The sequence below is a fragment of the Hakea prostrata genome, chromosome 11, assembly GCF_041222555.1.
Source record: "Hakea prostrata isolate BN-2017 chromosome 11, UWA_Hpros_2, whole genome shotgun sequence".
NCBI lineage: Eukaryota > Viridiplantae > Streptophyta > Magnoliopsida > Proteales > Proteaceae > Hakea > Hakea prostrata.
This window is the reverse complement of record NC_142610.1, coordinates 18,865,699-18,885,868: the sequence shown is the minus strand read 5'-3', so window position 1 is coordinate 18,885,868 and position 20,170 is coordinate 18,865,699. Positions and strand designations below refer to the sequence as shown.

The 20,170-nt window shown below is 37.2% G+C and overlaps 4 protein-coding genes across 4 annotated transcripts; 2 read left to right on the top strand and 2 right to left on the bottom strand.

Moving 5' to 3' along the window:
* Positions 1 to 5,467: 5,467 nt before the first annotated feature.
* Positions 5,468 to 9,826, top strand: LOC149000590 (putative F-box protein At1g47765). Its single transcript, XM_089139193.1, has 2 exons — positions 5,468 to 5,842; positions 9,653 to 9,826. Exons 1-2 carry the CDS (start codon positions 5,468 to 5,470, stop codon positions 9,824 to 9,826), a joined length of 549 nt encoding a protein of 182 aa, XP_088995319.1.
* On the bottom strand, positions 9,728 to 10,673 carry LOC149000589 (HMG-Y-related protein A-like). Its single transcript, XM_089140059.1, has 2 exons — positions 10,474 to 10,673; positions 9,728 to 10,337 (listed from the first exon to the last, which is right to left on the bottom strand). Exons 1-2 carry the CDS (start codon positions 10,522 to 10,524, stop codon positions 9,879 to 9,881), a joined length of 510 nt encoding a protein of 169 aa, XP_088996185.1. The 5' UTR covers positions 10,525 to 10,673; the 3' UTR covers positions 9,728 to 9,878.
* Positions 10,674 to 11,577: 904 nt separating this feature from the next.
* Positions 11,578 to 12,108, bottom strand: LOC149000588 (uncharacterized). The gene has a single exon (XM_089139192.1). It carries the CDS (start codon positions 12,106 to 12,108, stop codon positions 11,578 to 11,580), a length of 531 nt encoding a protein of 176 aa, XP_088995318.1.
* A 3,645-nt stretch (positions 12,109 to 15,753) lies between these two features.
* Positions 15,754 to 19,648, top strand: LOC149000587 (Protein kinase superfamily protein). The gene is made up of 6 exons (XM_089140825.1): positions 15,754 to 16,017; positions 16,108 to 16,238; positions 16,318 to 16,528; positions 18,027 to 18,261; positions 18,533 to 18,683; positions 18,812 to 19,648. Exons 1-6 carry the CDS (start codon positions 15,954 to 15,956, stop codon positions 19,202 to 19,204), a joined length of 1,185 nt encoding a protein of 394 aa, XP_088996951.1. The 5' UTR covers positions 15,754 to 15,953; the 3' UTR covers positions 19,205 to 19,648.
* Positions 19,649 to 20,170: the final 522 nt, after the last annotated feature.

The window sequence follows — 20,170 nt, the reverse complement described above, 5'->3', positions numbered from 1 at the left end:
ACTTACTCAAAATCTTGATTCATTAGAAACCGATCATGAATCATTATAATCCATTTGAATTGAACACTTAAAACCTTGAAATTTGAAATATGATTAATTTCGCTTAAACAATATTTCTTCCAATAGCCATGTAGAGGAGGGTGGAGTGTGGATCATCTCCCCTAACGGGGCCTAACGGCTTTACAACTACAAATTATGTGGGGCTTAATAAAACATTTTTAAAAAATAAACCCCATCACCCTAACCATGCAATTTGTGGTCAACAGCCGTCAAGATCTGTGCTCCTCGTCAGGGGAGACGATCCAGACTCAGGAGGGTGTCATGTAATCAAACTGCAATGGATGTTGCCTATGGGGAATCTTAAAGCCATAGCAAAAGCTGCAATAAAGTTTACACATGCAAGTTCAATTCATGATCATTTGTCATTATGAAATTATCAATTGAGAAATAACGTGTAAAAACAAGTGAGAAAAATCTACAACGTAAGGCTTTTTGCTTAATTGGGAATGTTTATTTATTTATTTTTAACTAATATCGTTCATCTAGGCCAGCTTATATGCACCTCAACTACATCGTTATATTTTATATATAATAATTTAAATATTCTACCAAAAAGAATTTAACCCATGACTTCTTCACTGAGAGGTGATGATCATTGCGAACTAAAAGGTGTCCGGCATATCTATTCAAAGTTGTTGTTCAATCAATCAGTCTCCAGCGACATTTGCAGGTTCAATGCCGATTTTCACTAATCTTTTGCAGATTTGACATCTTTCTGGCGATATTCAATGATTTCCCGACGATATTGTTTAACCTCTTTTTTTTGTGCATCTTTTGGTTCGCTACTCACTAAATTGGGAAAAATTCGGTGAATTTTAGGCGAATTTCGCCGAAATGTTTTACCATGATTGGAGATGAGAAAACATTTTCCTCCTTATACTTGGAAACAATTAGAAAATTTCCCTTACATCATCGACCATTGGCTAGGTCCAACTTTTCTAGAGGGTGCTCTTCATTGGGAGATTGAGTATGAAGTCACAATATTGGTAATCAATTTGGAAAATGAGGAATATAGACTCATCGATCCCTTGCCCTACTGAGTGTTTTGTCACGAACTTAGTTGTGTAGAGAGGGCTACTCTGCATTGCATGCTAGATGTGGATGTTGAAAGGCTACCAACATTTTATGTGGGTAAAAGATATAACATGGTTTATCCTACATTTCATCTTCTTTCTTACTCCATGAGTTCATTCTTCTTCTTCCATTCGTCATTTTATGATATAAGATATAAATAATACAATTAAGAGTATATTCATCATTTCTCCAACCAACGAATAGTTCTAACAAAAGGGGGCAATTGTTAATCTGATATAGTTTTGAGATGTCTATATTTTTCGCCAAGTACCTTGCAATATGGTTAGGGAGGAGAATATGCAATAAATTACTTATTGAAACAATTCAATTATGAAGGGATTTTGTAGCGAAATGTTCAAAGTCAATGAACAATTTTTGCAATTACATCCCAATGATTCAAGCCTCAGAATGTAACATGCCAAATGTGGTTATAGAGGAAAATTTGCATGGAAGAATTTATAGGAAATAATTCAAATTGCCAAATCCCGCACCAAATTTGGGCAAAACGAAATATGGCCGATACTTGGCAAAATTTCGAGCAAAATTTGCCGGTTCTCCAGTTCTGCCAAGGGGCGAACAGGCGAATTTAGCCGAAAGTTCATATCTTGCTTCTAATCAAAGACTAAAGAGAGAAATGAACTGAGGGACAAACACATATAAAAAGACAGATTAATCACTCAAAAACCTGATTCATTTGGATCTCTCATCTAGTCTCTTGAATGGGTCACTTTGAGAGTGCCTTATTGACCTACAGGAGCTCTCTCAAACTCTGAATCTCTGCTACAACATGTTTTCCGGCAAGGTTCCTATGTCGCACGGCGGTTGCCATGAACTTAGATCTTCGGCACAACAATCTCTTAGGTAAAATTTCTCAAGTGGGTTCTCTATTGAATCAAGGTCCTACGAGTGGGTTCTCACAATTGCAGCGGTGGCAGATTTCTTACAATTGGAGTGACAGTGAATTGCAAGTGGAGAGAGAGACACGATGGAGGGAAGTGATGAGATAAGTTACATGGATGAGGGAACTTAAGTTATTATTATTATTTTTTTAAAGCTATATTTTAGAAGAGTTGTTTTATGGTTTAGGCTTTAGGTTTCGTTTTGAATAAATCATCTTGTTTACAAAAATATGTATATATAAAAAAAAATAAAGCCTAAACCCTAAAACATCCCGCCAGAAAAAAATAAAAAATAAAAATAAATACCGCCATCCTTGTTCCTCACGTCCTGCCTCTTGTCAGGAAATCTTTTTTATTCCAAACATTCTTTACATAGAATTGCTATTGCTATTGGTTAGTATAATCTTCTCTCAGACATAGAACATGGAAGCGGATCAGAAGAAACTAATGGAGTAGGGAGTTGCTCAAATCTGGCTCAGCGCAATTCTTGTGTTTTATGAGGTTACTGCTGCTCCTCTTGTTCTGAGTTATTTGATTCCATAGTCATCGATTCGGTCTGATAAGAGGCTTATGGGTTCCTTTTGTAGATGTTGGAATGATCGATATTTATATCATACATGACAATATCTTGCTATGGTCTCCCTTCCAAATGATACACAATTTCAACTTTGCAGTAACTTCTGTGTTATACATCTACTAAATGCATGCGCATCAGGCAATATATCATGTATCGCAGGTAAGAACTCAAGTTAATCACACTCAGAAACTATTATGTAAAACTGTACTCACCCAGCAAAGACTGTTGGACAGGTCAAAAGAAGCAAAATGAATGTCAATTGAGCGTATGGGAAGAAGAACTGGCCACTGCATCCCACTTCTCGATTCATGGAGGAATGGTAGATTGCTACAAAATAGACGAAATTGTAATTAATCAATTAGTTTCGATATTGAATCGGCCAACTCCCATTCGACCTTTTAGAATCATTCTTGTTAATTGTGAAATTGGTGCCAAAGACTGAAACACTAGCAGAGTCTCGGAATAATTAATTTCTACACAGTTTTGCCCCAATGTTTTTTACTGAAAGACTGTTTAGATACCTTGATCTCAAATTACAAATGTAAAGTCCATCATTGCATAAAAGAGCATCCCTTGACAATGAGGAAAGTAAAGGGAGAATAAGAGGGTGGAGAGAAAAGTCTTCCGTTGTGGATATGTCACCCACTCTTACACACACTTTTCTTCCCCTAACCAAACGAAGCATCACAACATATCCTCACCATATGAAGCATTTTCATAGGAATTACAGCATATCCATCTTTGGGCCCATCGGTTTGATGTGAGAGATGTCACTATGGGTAGGCTAACAATTTAGTGAAGTTTTACACATATATACCAAATGATTGGGTGAGAAAATAAAGTTAATACAAGACTATTGAGTACTTTTTAAATTTAAAAGTAAGTTTTTAATCTAAACTAATCATTTGGTACAAAATTGCATTGCTGTGCTCCGCAGAGCATTTTTTTTCCACTACCTACACTAGGTTTTTTTAAAAATTACAAGTTACCTACAATTTTTTTTTGTCAACTTTGAAATTGAAATGACCGTTTTACCCGTGGGGCCAGGGGCGGACCCAGGATTCAATACTGGGGGGCCGAAGAATGAAATCCAGATAACCTTACTGTTGGGGAAGCATTAATGTTGTTTTACCACACATAATGTGTGGGCCCTTGTCAGACCCATTGAAGGTCCCACCACTAAATTATTTTATTATATTAAGAAATATGCCTGCATATATTTTGCGGGGCCCACACATTTAAAAAAAGATAAATTATTGATAATGATATTTTTTCTGACAAAATATAGGTAAATTAAAACAACAATATGAGAAGAAAAAAAAATACACATGACTTCAATTCTAAAAATTAGATGCAATCCAAAAAAATTTTTGGAAGGAGATGTAAACCAAATTATTTTTTTAGGTAAGAGATGCAAACCAATGGTAGTTAGTTACCTTACTAACTAGAGACATTTTATTCTCAAATCACAATACAAATCAAATAACAAAAATTGCAGAAGAAATAAAGAAACATAGAATATAAAATCAAATAAAAAGAATAACAAAAAAATGAGGAAAAAAAGAAACGATAAATAAATTGAGAAAGAAAAAGAGTACCCAATTGTGGAGTATATTTTTTTTTCCAAATTTTCTTCACCCACGCTTATAGAAAGGGAAGATAATAAATAGAAAGAAAGGAAGGAGAGAGGAGAGAGGAGAGAGAAGAGAATAAATAGGGATTGATGAGTTAGTTTTTAATTAGGAATGACATTTATATCTATTATTTTACCTTTAAAAAATGCTCTCAATATTTGGGGGGCCAAATAATGACATTTCACATGTCGGAAGAGAAAAAAACTGAAAAAATTAAAGAAAATAAGAGAATTAATATTATGTTTTTAAAATGCGGGGGGCCATGCCCCCGACCCCTCTATAGGTCCGCCCCTGTGTGGGCGAGGGGAAATCTAACTTTTTTATTTACCAAACCTCACTTAATGTTTTAAAATTTACAAAAAGATTTTGTAGTTCACTAGATTCACCTAAATTCGTTTTCCATGTCGATTTAGAGAGAAACAAAGAAAACGTAAGAGGGGCTTCAAAGGACTCTGGACAAACTTAGGCGTGTAGAAGACACTAAGGTACAATTCCTCAGGTGGGTTCTTTGTTGAATCAAGGACGACGTATAAGTGGGTTCTCTGTTGCAACAATGGTAGATCTCCAACAATCGGAGTGACAGTTAGTTGCGAGAGAAGAGAGAGACACCATGGGAGGGAAGTGATGAGAGGGGCATGAATGACGGTATTTACGTTTTTTTATTTAAATTTTTTTTTTTTTTTTAAGGTTTAGGATTTAGGGTTTCGTTTTGAATAAATCATCTTGTTTACAAAAATATGTATATAAAAAAAATAAAGCCTAAACCCTACAACAACTCCCCCACCGCCTTTCCTTGGGAAATCTTTTTTATTCCAAACGCTTCTTTATATAGAATCGCTATTGCTATTGGTTACTAATCTTCTCTCCTCAGACATCGAAGCAGATCAGAAGAAACTAATGGAGTAGGGAGTTGCTCAAGTCTGGTCCAGCGCAATTCTTGTGTTTTTCAAGGTCACTGCTCCTCTTGGTCTGAGTTATTTGATTCCAGAGTCATCGATTATGTCTGATCAAGTTTAACTACCAGAGGAAATCAGTAAGGGAGGTACGTTTCTTTCTTTGAGTCTCAGTTCGAAGTTGAATCTCCAACAACCTTATTTGATTTACTTCCAATTTTCTTCCTTCAAGAAGGAATAGCTAGCGGTTATAAAAATCAAACCCTAGAAAACCGAAATACCTGTTAGGTTTAGTATCAACACCTGCTTCAATTCAAATCGTTCAAGAAGATGGTTAATACCTCGAAGAGGACTGCATCATCTGTTGTGGTGCCACTGCCACTGCCACTTGATGTATTGTTATCTGTGTTTTCATGGCTTCCGGTGAAGTCCCTCCTCAGGTTCAAGTGCCTTAGTAAAGGATGGCTTGATGTTATATCTAATGATCTTTATTTCATTCGTCTCCACTTGAATCATTCCAAGTCCAAACCACCTCTTTTATTGGGTATAGAAAAAAAGGAATACATTTCTGATCTTCATCAGAGGCATCATGGAATCCAGTGCTCCTCTTTCAACATGGAAGGAAAGTTGTTAAACATATCCGACTTCTGGTCAAGGGAGAAAGATTATAGGTGCCGCAAAGTGCTACACACCTACTTCGACCTGGTGTGTTTCCAACATTTTGACGAAGAACCACTCCATGTTTGTAATCCAAGTACTCGTGATATCATTACTTTGCAACCACCAATAAGCTATCCTTGTGATGAAGAAATTGGTTTTGTCGAGTCCTATGGTATCGGATATGTTAAGTCTACCGATGTGTATAAAATAGTACATTCAAAGACTACAATTTTTAATCATATTCTTCAGAATCCAACACAATTTAGGGTTTTCACAATGGGGGCTACAAATAATTCTCCTTCTTCTGATATTTGGAGACGATCAGCAGATTTTCCCTTCGAAATCAACCATCCAAGTTCACCTTTTGTGGAGGGAGCTCTTCATTGGAATCTCTGTCCCAAAGACAAAAAAAGAATCTTGGCATTCAATTTGGAAAGTGAAGAATACAAATTCATCCCTTCACCTAATGAGTGTTGTATTAAAAACTTGTTTGTGTTGAGAGGGCTACTCTGCATTGACTGCGGTGATGCAAATCAAAATCAAATTCAGATATGGATGTTGAAAGACTACCAAAATTTTACTTGGGTAAAGCAATATGACATTGATATGTGTACCTTCGGCAATTTTTTCGAATACTTTGGGACGTATACTCCTATTGATGTGGAAGAAGATGGTGATGGGTATGTTAAGCTTCTCATTAAACGCATTTGGCCATTGGAACAAAAATTGTTCTATTACCATTTCAAAAGTTCAAGTTGTAGCGAATTTCGAGAAGAAATGAGAGGTGATTTCTTCAGTTTCTATACAGAGAGCTTGCGATCACTGAGACATCCTAATACACTATAGGTATTATATCTAAATCTGAATGTAGTCTTTTCAAAGTTTCCAAATTATCAGATTTCTCAAAAAAAAAAAAAATTGGTTAATATTCTTTCTCATCACAATTTTCTTGTCTTTCTTTTTTTCTAGCGGAAATCAGAAAAAAATTTAAGACAAAGGAGCTAGTTGAAGGTGATAATTAGATGCAGCAGATAATATTGAAGCAGAAGGAATAGCCATCCTGTATTGTCTGGTTTGGTTTATGAGTAGAAATGATTGGTTGACACCAATAACACCAGAGAAGGGAAAATTTTCTGGGTATATAAAAGATTTTTACTATGATAGTTGAAGTTTTTCTGAACATAACTTGGCATAAATATTACATGACCAAAAAAAAATTTTATAATTTTTTTATTTTTATTTTCTTAGAATTCATCTACCTCATTGATCAGTGAAGAATGGAAATTCTGATGACTTCTCTTCCAAGCTATGGAATGTGACAATAATTCTATATTTCAATTTTTAATATCTTGGAAAAAATTGTATTTTGGTTTTGTATTTCCTGCTATCTACTAGATTTGATGTTTTAGGCAATATGGTTATTTATTTACTTGAAGGTTAAAATAAAATTCCTACACCTTTAGTGAAATTGTGGGTTATAGATTCATTCGTCATCTCAAACCAAAATGAACGAAAGCTAACACAGTATGAGATTTAGTATACAAAGACAAACCCATTTAGGTCCCAAGGTAGTAGAATGTGCATTGCAATTACTTTGGTGGATCAAGTCTCTTGTCTTAGTTTCAATATTGTCTGTCACACCCCAGATTTCCTTTACAACTAGTATGATTTCAAATACAACTAAGAATCCATCACCTGTATGTATGTGAGATGTTTCTAAATTCCCCTTGACCCCAAGGATATTCAAACTTGTGAACTTATATCATGATTCATGCTGCGTAAGTCTTTGTAAACTGAGCCAACCCCTTGGGGTTAGTGGAAGAGCAACCTACAATTAGTTTTTATCTAAATCGGCCAACTCCCATTCGACCTTTTCGAATCATTCTTGTTAATTTTCAAATTAGTGCCAAAGACTTCCACACAAGCAAAGTCTCAGAATAATTTATACACAGTCTTACCCCAATGATTTTTACTGAAAGATTGTTTCAATACCTTGGTCTCAAGTTACAAATGTAAAGTCAAGCATCGCATAAAAGAGCATCCCTTAAGAGTGAGGAAAGTAAAGGGAGAATAAGAGGGTGGAGATGAGAAAAGTTTTCCCTTTTATGGATATATCACTCACTCTTGCACACACTCTTCCTCCCCTAGCCTCACCATATGAAGCATTTTCATAGGAATTACATCAGCACATCCTTCTTTAGGCCCATTTGTTTGATGTGAGAGATGTCATTATGGGTAAGCTAACAATTTGGTGGAGTTGCTTCTTACCCTATCTAGTGGGCTTTCAAGCTAAAGGACTCTAGTTTTATATCTACTTTCAATTTTGCTACTTGTTCTGTCCGGTTCAATTTGTTCCGGTTTTAATTTATCAAAAAACCTGAGATTGACTAACAAGATTGTATTTTCTTTACATTTGCATATTTAAGAGAGGGGTCTACATCTAATAAGGTGGATTAGAGGTAGACCTCATTCAAATCATTTAATGAAAAAATGTCAAAGAAACACAATCTTCCATGAATATAGATAGAAAATCCAAACTCGATGATAATGATACAACAATAAGGCAATCATTGATAAAACATATCATCGTCATTCATAATTATAAGTGTAATTGGTACTCAATAAAATTAGTTGTAGAGGACAAGATTGGCTTGAAATCCATTATCTATTGCGTATGGTATGATAATGATTTTGCTTCAGTCTTGCACATTACTATCTTGCAACCGTTTGAATCGCCAAAATGTGATCGAGACCATTTACTGTTTTAAACCAAGAAATGCAACGAGTGGTCAAGATCGAAATTTTGAACACATTTGAATGATCCAACGGTCGCAAGATAAAGTTCAATACTTAGTCAGTTGTGGCTATATCAGAGAGGAAGCAAAAGCCGAAAAGGTACTGGCACAAACTACAAAGAAGAGCTTCCTCCATGATTTCATTTCGAGCGAGTGTTAAGACTGTTCCAAACAGCACTTATGTCTGGTTCAACTGTTCAGGGAATCCAATTTTCCAGAATGCAGAGTTGATTGCATCAATGTACAGAATCGAATTTGAACCCTTTGACTGCTTTCTCATTTCTCATTCATCAAATCTCTTCTTTTATAATAAAAAGAAAAAATTAAAACAAAAAGATAAAAAGGTATTAAGGCTTGTACTTGAGTAGAACCTGCATGAGATTTTGCAGCACGATCCCTTGAATTTTGTGTGAATCAAGCGTATGAGAATAATTCTTATACAAGAATCTAAATCATTACCACTCTCATGGAAAAAAAACTATCTCTTAAAATCAGAACCGATGGAATCCCATAACCACCTCATACTTTTCAATGAATTTGGCACTGGTTAAAGAATTATAAGTTAATTAAACTCCAACAAGTCCAAAACCTAAGTCTCTTCTCTTACTGACCCAAAAAACATTTCTCTTCTCTCTTAACATAACAGCAAACCTGGGTAAGTTTTTAAGATATATCTGTTTCAGTGTTGAACAATTTAAGAACATGAAGATGAGAAAGATCTTCATCAAGACATTGTTGACCTTCCCAGTCACTTAGCAAAAATTGCAATGTTTGTTTCCATTCAAGTTCTGACTTGGGCATCCATAAATTCAACTGATAAGTAAGAAGGAGACATGAAACATGTTTCCCAATATGTATTAATTACTAATATATCATGCGCACCTAACACCTACGTGTGCAGTAATGTCGACCAAGTGACAAGCATGTAGAGGCTGCTAGTCAGTACACAGCTTCAGTTGAGCTAACTACTCAGAGTCAGAGGTTCTGCAAGTACTCACGAGTTCTCCATCAAAACCCATCAGAAAATTCCACTCTCCTCTACCTGAAATAACCCAAAATGTTTGTACTAACAAAGGCAAAGAAGAAAGAGGGAAGTACCCATTTCCTTGTTCAACTTTTAATGGAGTCTTATACATGCAATAAACAAACCCTAATTAGATTAACATTAGCTGCACAATGTACATGGCTACATGCAATTATAGGTTCACATACATCAACAACACCCAAGAAATGAAGAGAAGAATCACAAAGTGAAACTGTTCCTACTCAACAAAGTCTTAATCACCTTATGAAGCAAATTGTGGTTTCGCCTTAGGGGGTCTTCCACGAGGTCTAGGAGAGCCAGTTGTTGCTGCAGTCAGAGTTCCACCAGATCTTGCCATCTTGGGTGGCCTTCCACGTTTCTTCCCAGAAGAAACCTTAGGCGTTGGAACTGCGTTAGCATCCTTAAGCTTGCGTGGACGACCTCTTGGTCTTGGTGGAGGAGGAACATGTCCAGGAGGCAAAGGAGCTTTAGGCTTCGGTGGACGACCACGGCCACGTTTTGGAGGAGCACAAGGATCAGGTCGCATGTAATTGTTCTTAACAAAGATGAGTTCACCATTCTCCTTCATCTTCTTAAGGTGAAGCCACAATAAATCAGAGTTTGCAGCCAGATCTCCATACTTAGACTCTATATACTTTGCTATCGCAGTCTTGTTCGATCCATTCTTCTCATTCAAAGCTGCGATCGCTGCAAATATCATCTGAAGCAACCAAAATTGAAACAAACCCAAGTGAATTTTAGCATAACTAACTTCAATCTCTGAACAAAAACGCAAAACGAGGAGAAATTTGGGGAAATAAAGGTGGGGTTAGTGTGATTTTTGAGAAACCTTTTACCTCAGAGTACGATGGAAGTGATGGAGGTTTATTCACTTGTTCTGTAGCCATGGAAGTTACAGATGAGACCCACCTGACAACCAACTACACTTCTACAACTACAACTACAAGTCTACAACTACAGAAGTTAGAGAGAGATGAATAATGTAGGAGAGAGAAAGCAACAGAGATCAGCTAGAGAGAGAGAGAGAACAGTTCTGTTGAAGATGAGGAAAGTTTGGAGAAATTTAAAAGAAGTTTTGGGATCACATCGGGTGAAAAAGAAGAAAGGAAAAATCGACGGCCGATAGTCTTTTAATTACTTTTGATTGGACTGTCTATATTCAACACTGAGAGATCACACAGATCGCTGACGTGGATGGGTGCACTTTTTTTTTTTTAATTTTCACAATAATATAATGAGTCCACCCTGTTTCAGTAGACAGTAGACCCGGTCTTTCGAACTGTCTAGTATTAGTCATGGGACCCACATCGCATGCTCAGTCCATCGCATGATCTGGGCCGTTTAATCTGACACTGACTAAGAGACACTTGTTTTTACGGTCAGATGATTTTCCGGGATTTTAAAATTTGGAACTGTGGGCCCTGTTTAAACGTTTGTACGGTTAGCTATGGCCGAATGGTCCCAATTGGAGTTCTTGGGACCATTCATTGTCTCCGTACTTGAAAGATTACCAAAATACCCATGAGATCCCAGGTGCGTGGAAAGTCAATTAGTCATAAATAATGCTTGCCCTAACGTGTGTTCTGGTCAAAGTCATTGTATTGGGTTTGGCACTTCTCCACCATATCACATCACTAAGGGGTTCATATGTAAAGATTCACCCCTAGTCATTTTGTTAACATTTTTTATGAGGGTTTTATCTGGATTCTGTTTATGTTTTACGATAAAAAAGTGTAAGGAGAGCACAGACTTCTACCTTCTACCTTCACGGATTGAGAATTCATATTTGTATTTGAGTTCTTATCTTCAAAGACCGAAACTCAAGTGTAATAGATGCAGTAGTCATGTTTCACTCTTTGGCTTTCAAAGTTATGTAAGGTAAACTGTACATGTCCAAAATTTATAGCCTATTTCTTTTTTTTTTTTTGGTAAATAGACTTTCAATTAGCAGAAGGGCAAGAAAAGCCCAAGACATCTTGAGTACAAGCTTCAAGAAGCCAAGGAACGGAAACAGACCAAACAGGCCTACTTGCCATAGACCGGACCTTCCTAGCTAGGGTATCGGCTACAAAATTAGCCCACCTAGAAACAAACTGAACCGACCAAGAAGGTTCAGAAGAGAGCAATCTTCTCACATCCTCCACCACACGACAAGCATATAGCTCAAGAGGGAGAAAAGGATCTTCAACGCCTCTACACAAGGAAAAGGAATCACACTCAAAAACTATATTCTTCAAGCCTTCCTGCACAGACCAAGAGAGAGCTTCTCGAAGAGCTAAGGCTTCACCTGTGAAAACCGAAGAGACTGAACAGGGGATGGAAACCTCAAAGAGGCAAACACCACAATCATCTCTAGCGATGAACCCCAGACCTGCAAGATTTTCTGCTGCAGAAAAAGAGAAATCTAAGTTGATTTTAATAGCAGCAACCGGAGGAGGAAACCAGCTTCTAGCCACAACCGGAACATTCATGTTTACAGAAAGTTGTGAGTTCTAGAATTCAGTAAAAGCTTTCTTGGATTTCTTCACAATAAGCTCCGGAGACCAGGACTTTCCATTAAAGACCAGATCATTTCTTGCTAACTAAGTGAACCAGCAAGTGAAGAGGAAGATGTTGAGAGTCTCTAGAGAATTATTGCCTATTTCATGTTTTAATAAAATAAAATTGTTTGTCATAGAAATGGTCAAAATGTTTTATATAAGGGTGCCAATTTATACCGTGTATCGTAATTTACAAAATCTAATTGTTATCCAGTGGCTTAAAAGTCATGCACAATCTAATGTTGGAATTAAAAAGCATAATACATTGCATCTATTTCTTAAGAGAATTCAACATTGTTTGACAAAGTTTTCTCCCCCCACCCCCCTTATAGTGGATGATAAACTTTAACTATGATTTATAAAAATTTGTTATGATATCTTTCAAAGCAACTTTCCAATAACTATCTCCATGCTTTCTAATCACATCCATCTTGACCAAAAAAAATCACATTCATGAACCTTTTTTTTTTAGCTAGTTTTATAAAAATTCTCTCTTGACCAAAATAAAAAGTTATATATTGTCATCGTGTGGGGGAGGAAACTTGATCTTAATTCACTTAAAGAAAAAAAAAAAATCAATGTTCCAACCATTGTTTTTAGTGTGCATTACTGTTCACTTGCAAAGCTAATATGATACTATTTGGATAAGCCATGCTAGACTACTTTATCCTTGAATTTCTTTTAGAAAGATTTGATCATTTTAACCATTGTTCACCGCAAGTTACGAATGTGGTGTGCACTTTTGGGATTGATTACTTGTCAAACACTGAAACACATACACATATTCGATAGACAAATAAATAATTATACCTCAAATTAAAATTTTATTCCTAGACTTCAAGGGATTGGCTTAGCAGGCAAAAATTCAAATCCCTTTAAGACCGTAAACGAAGCCCCATATTTATAATAGTTATCTTTCTTATAAAAAAGTACCAACCAATTCTTTGAAAAACAAAAACAAAAACAAAAAGTCTTTGGGATTGATTACTTGCAAAATCAATACACATCTCCCAAAAAACCAAACATTTGTTGAGAGTAATCAAATGCCTCCTAAGTTTTCAACCCTTGGAGTATATTTAAGATATACAAATAAAAATGAAAAAAGGTTGCCCAATACCTTGGTAACCTTTCCATGAGGGGAGCAAAGCCAAAAAACATGGAGTTCAAACCCTAATACCCCATAAAATGAAAAGATGTCAACATGGAAAGCAATAAGTTTATATTTCTCAAGAAGGGGGATTTTGCTACAATCGGTGCTCTATCCTCGATCACTTACAATATGCAATGTTTCTGATTCCCAAAAACAATTTGCAGGAAGATAGATTCATTATGTCAAACATTGTAGTAGGGGAACCCAACCAAGAAGAAACAGATCGGCCTCATTTCATTGGATCGATGTTGTCAACGTGGGAGGCCTAGATTTTAAAATGATGAAAGATGTTAACACTGCACTACTACTCAAACAAAAGTAGAGAATTCTCACGAATCCAAAGTTGATTTGGGCCCGAACATTTCAAGCCAAATACTATCAAAGAACAACAATCTTTGATCTTTAAGTGTGGGAAAAGAAAGGATCGCGGACATGAAATAGCCTTTGCAGCATTATTCCTATTTTGGAAACAATGGTGATAAGAAAGATTGGGAAATGGTATGCAGACCTCTTTCTAGTTTGACCCTTATGGACCTAGTGCCAACACCCATACTATCAACAACACAGAGTCTAATATGTGGCATGGGAAGCTATAGTAGCATAAGTGGTGGAGGCATCAAGAAATACATATATGGAGTTAATTGCTACCTAGCCTCTAGTTCCAACTTTCCTTCCTTACTCCATTTTATAAGTCTATCCAATGAACATGATTCATGGCTACCTCATATAGCGACAAATGGCGAGTTCTTTGTGATGCTGGCGGGGTGAACATTGTCACCTCACATACTAAATAATCTTATAAATTGGTGGAAGTATTTTGGAAAATTAAAAATTCACCCAAAGTTTGGATCTTTTTTTTGACGTGTCTTGAATGCAGGATAACTAGTTAAGATAGTATTATCTCAATGGACGACAACTGATCCCGACTGTAAATTACCTAGCTATTGTGCAAGGTCAATTGGGTACATTTTTATTTCTTGTGAATAGAGTCAATAGACCAAGAGGATTAGGCGGCTAGACCTTTGACCTAAGAACGAAGACCTTTACTGAAAGCTTTTATCTTTGATTTTCAATTAGACGAGACTTCTATGAGAAGTTTCGTATCTATTTTTATAATAACATACTTGTTTATGGATGGAAAGAAATAATAAAGTTCTTAATAAACAATCCCCAACCCAAATTGTTCATGCACAGTTTGTATTGAATTCGGGTCCTAGAAAATACACAACTTAGGGAGGAAGTAATGGGAAATGCAATAAAAACATGCTTATGTACAATTATGCCTATGATTACGACAATTCACTCTCCACTTTTAATTTGTGCAGGGGCTCTTAATGAATCATTAGGGTGCACAGGCTGGAGTGTGGGAATAGTATGGGACAAACAGATGCTATACTGCAACACAGGAAGATTAAAAATTGAGAATGATTATTTTTTTGGGTAAAATTTGAGAATGATTTAGAGGCTGCGATATATGGATGGCAAATTGATATAGATCAAGCTCGACTTTTTAACGACCACTCCACAGAGATCTAGTGCTACAAGAAAAAAGTGTTTGATCTACTCCAACTAGCAACTAATTTATCATATCCTTTAAATTAGATCCCCCTTTTGGAAGATTTCATGCTAAACATTATCAATATTAATAGTCGGACTTTTAACAATCCACACTCTGAGCAATGGCTCCCTAACAAGATTGTGCTTCAGTGCTGGGCAATTAATGTGCAACGCTGAACTGGCTACGGTCTAAATCAGTTATGGTGGTCGAGAATGAGTCAATCTGAATGGAAGCTGAGGTAGATTGCAAGTTCTTGGTGAGGTACGTTAAAGGGGAAGCGGAGGTCCCTTTTAATATTAGTAATGTGGTTGATGATATTATTTACCTAGCCTCTAAGTTCTTTACATGTTCTTTGTTTTTTTTTCTTTTTCAAGGGGGATTAATAGCTATGCTGACTCCTTAGTTAGGAAGGCAGTCACCGAGCTGAGTAGGGTTGACTGGCCTGCTTCCACTACTTGATTATCCAAGCTCAGTATCTCGAATGTTGGTTGCTCTGTTTCTCTGTTTCACTTGAATGAATGTTGGTTCAATGAATCAATCTTGACCACCCGTTTTGATTTTTTTTTTTAATTTTTTGAATTGCATCACTTAAACACAAAATAGGTGGTGGAAATTGATCTGGACCTCAAGCAACACTGAAGCCGAACGCCTTGTACCTAACATTCCAAGCTTTATCCCAATGATAGCAATACTATAGATGGAATAAAAAAATAAAAAAGAAAGAAGATAAACTCTATGTTTTCCCGGTTCATTCTGGTCTGATGGTCTGACCATTCCGAGTTTTATCGGGTTCACCGATTCTGCCGACGTGGCACGGTTTTAAATACCTTGGACTTGGAAGAGTCAACAAACCTACTTTTCAATTTCTTGACAGCTGCTACTTAAATTTCTGGTTTTTTTTGCTTCTTTGTTCTTCCGCAGCCCCTCCTGCAAATTTTATTAAGAGTATGTATGTATGATGCCGTCGGTTATAAGTCATAGAGATGTTTGGGTGATGGGTCTCTTCTTATCCTCTTCATCGATCCATCATCATCATCGGCTAGAATTCATGACTCAAACAGATCAACTATGAAGAAAACCAGCAATTTCTTACAGTCTCTAATCAAATTCTTCAAATCCCTCTCTAAGAAAGGTAATCATCACAAACCCTAGCTTCTTATATTCCTCTACTCTCTCTCTCTAATTTACTCTCCTCATGTTTCTGGTTTTGCCGATTTGCTAGATTCACAGATAGAAGATGATATCGCATCAGAGGAACAGATCCAATTCACTCTGCAAAGTCTTGCCGCTGCAACCGACGATTTCGATTCAAGTAACAAGCTTGGAGAGGGCGGGTTCGGACCTGTCTATAAGGTATTTGTTAATAATCCTAAGGGAGATTCCGGAGTTTAAATTTCTTGAATAATTGAAAGTGCATACCTCCTTCTGACAGGGGAAATTGCGTGACGGAAGAGAGATAGCAGTGAAGAAGCTATCGCAGAGATCGAATCAAGGAAAGAAAGAATTCATGAACGAGGCTAATCTGTTAGCCACGGTGCAGCACAGGAACGTTGTTAACCTTCTGGGTTACTGTGCTCAGGGAGAAGAAAAGCTTCTGGTCTACGAATACGTCTCAAATGAGAGCTTGGACAAAATTCTCTTCAGTAAGTTCGATCTCCATTTCCTCCTTCCTCTTTTTTTCTGTTCTGAATAAAATCAAGGCAATTAACCAACCAACCACTGATTTTTAGCAGAAAATTGGTAGGAATCATCACCATTGGTAAGATTAGATTAGATCTTCTTCTTCTAGCTTTTTCTAGCTTCTTTGCTTTCTTTTTCTAGCTTCTTCTAGCTTCTTTGCTTTCTTTTTCTTCGTTATCGGTTGGTAGTTGGTTGAAGCTAAGCTGTTGATTTGCTAGTGGTTCCCCATTGAGCGAAATGAGCTTTGGTCCACCGTCCACGGCGGCTACAACCGACGCCCTACGATTGCAGTCAAGGGTTAAGAGTGGGACCCACACAAATGCACAGTGTTGCAATTTCAATTATGATGGCAAGACCATTACGAGGTTGCTGACGTGGGTCGGATTGGATGACCTGAACTCATACATCAGCGCCAGACGTGCATTGACCAATGACCACCTCTTCCTTCCTTTTACCTTCTGCTGACCGTCAGATGGGTGTCTGATATGGTGCCGTGGTGGTATGTTCAGCATTGGACGAATGTCTGTCGATTTTATAAAATCTTAGCTACACAAGAGAGATTTTGCTAGTCTAGTGCCACTGATATTGTGTGCTTGTGGTGCCCAACATTTGATGAATATCACGTATAGATTCGATTCATTTTTTTACAAAAGAAAACTAGTTTTTTCTCACTTAAATTAGTTATATGTGCACATGACATTTTACACGACTAGGATTTAATAGAATTCGTATGACTTACATCCAATGCTGGCACCACAGACTGCACCATGTTAGCGGCAATAGCCTGACGAGATCCTTTATCAACTTAAATAAAATAAAATTTTTTTTTTTGAGAAGGTGACAGTCATGGCCGTATAAAAATGGTAAGATTTATTTACAAAGCCATTTAGTTATATTTTTGCATTTTTCTTTGATATGAACCAAATTGTTTTTATTTGTGGTTCTAAATGTTTCCAACAGTGGAGAGTGGATACAGGATACCAGTCACCACCATCTCATGTGGTTCTAAATCTTCCTTTCCAATTACCCCTCACTTGGAAAATTAATTAAACACGGAAGTCTCCAGTTGCCTTTGACTCTAATTAAAAAGGGTTTGTTCGAGTGTGAATGTTTCCGTGTCTATGGATTTCCTCGGGAAACGCCAAAAATGATTCCGTGTCTATGATTTTAAAATGTCAAGCCAATTATGTGATTTGATCACAGCCGTCCATAATGATACGGATCACAACTGACGTGAATAGATTTGTCTTAAACACTTTTAATCTTTTACGTATCATATTTTAAGGGTCGTGATCAAGACGAAGTCCGCGCAGTCTCCACCGTTGGATGTTCATCCACCGTGTTAGTACATGTTGACCTTTTCTTTCTCGGCAGTTTGGAATGCAAGAATATTATTAATTGCAGGAAAGCAGTGTAGAGAAACTGTAGATGTTGTTGATGTTGGTTTTTGTGCTGGTGCAGGGAAAACGGCAGAGTTGGATTGGAAGAAAAGATATGAAGTCATAGCAGGTGTGGCACGTGGACTTCTGTACCTTCATGAGGATTCACACAGTGTGATAATACACAGAGACATCAAAGCCAGCAACATCCTTTTGGACGACAACTGGTGCCCTAAAATCGCTGATTTCGGCATGGCCCGACTTTTCCCCGAATCCGATACAAGGACTCATGTCAACACTCGTATCGCTGGCACCAAGTACGTTGGAGTAGTAACTTTTTTTCTCTTACTGAGTCCGAATTACCTTCTCGTCACGGAGCACATGCTACTCTCTTGATATGCATTATTGTATGGTAAAAAAAATGTTAGGAGAACAATATGTGCTCCCTCAATGGAGAGGTGATCCCGACTCCTCTTTACTTTGCTTAAAATTGTTTCCTAGTCATTTGATCCGATGATGACTCGAGTCTCTAGATCCTAGACTTGGATGAATCCAAATGATATGGTCTAATATGAGTGTTTTAATTAGTGGGTACATGGCACCAGAGTATGCGATGCATGGACAATTGTCGGTGAAAGCGGACGTGTTTAGTTATGGTGTAGTTTTATTGGAACTCATCAATGGCCAGAAGAACTACACATTTAATCTTGATATTGACTGTCAGAACCTACTTGAATGGGTATGTATTGGAGTTCGATTCCTCTGTAACACTATCTTCATTCCCATCACTATGCATTCAGGGCGGATCCATCTTGTCAATGTTTTAGAGCTCAACTCTCTTCTTGAATATTGGTTTATTGGTTGCAGGTGTGGAAGCTTTACAAGAAGGGTAAGAGCTTGGAGATCATGGACCCAACATTAGTATCAAGTGCAATCCCTGAACAAGTTGCCAAGTGCATACAAATTGGGTTATTATGCACACAAGCTGACCCAAAGTTACGACCAACAATGCGGAGAGTGGTGGTAATGCTATCAAAGAGGGCCGGGACTCTAGAAGAACCAACCAGACCGGGATATCCCCGGTCTAGAATTCCTAGAACACCAAGACATCATGCAACCGGTTCAACCAGTGCCGGTGGTTCATCTAGATCTTCCTCTTCTCAGTCATTCCCAACGACCACAACCACCAATACAGCCACCAATTCTACTGTCACCAGCCCAAAACCACATTCTTATGGGAAGCGCCCCATGAAAGGGTAGTTCAATTTTGGAATTTTAACTCCAAACTTTAGTTTCATTATGGGTCTCCTGAATCTGCTGGAAACCGAAATCGAACCAGACCAATCAAACCAGAAGCTGGACTCGGCAAATCCCATTATTCTCGTAATTGTATTACAAATTGAACCAAACTCAGGGATGCAGAAACCGAATGAAAATCCCATTGAACCGATCGATGACGACTCTCCTGGTGGATCTATCTTTTTAGGAAAATTTTTGCTTGTTTCTTCTTTGTTATTGTTTATTTAATTTTTTATCTTGTTTTGTATTTGTTTATATATATTTTTTTGTATATTACGGTTATATAGTAAAAAAAGGATCGACTTTTTTTCATGTAAATTCGAGTTAATGAAGGGAAAATTAATGAAAGGCAAGAGAGTTGATTTTCTTATGATATTTTCTGCATTTTTTTTTGTTCATATGATATTTTCTGCATGGCTCTGGGTGAAGGCTGCAATTTTGTAAAGAGGCACCACAAATCCCCTTGGTTAGAGCAACTTACATATACATTACTTGGGAACAAATTATATATATAAAAGGTAGAGTTCGCCTTAGTCCTGACGGGATTCTAACCCTTGACCTCGTAATTGTGACTTGTGAGAGTTAGGAACTCCGAATCCCCTTGTCGGGGTCCCTTACGCTTGACTACCCCATATTTCATGTGGGGCCCATGAGGGACCAACTGATGCTTCCACTTTAAATTTTTTTTCAATATTCAGACATGAGCTTCACACATAATGTGTGGTAAAAAAAAAGGTTTGCTCCCGGTGATCCAGAGGAGTTGGTCTTACTAACAGAGCAAGACCTCAAGGCTAAGGCATTGGTCTTGAGATTGGCTGGACCCTTCGTTCTTCAGCTAAAATTGTGAAATGGGTTACAACCATTAATTGATTTTAGTTTGAGTATGACGTCATTAACTCCCCTAGACTTTAAGTTTTTTTTTTTTTT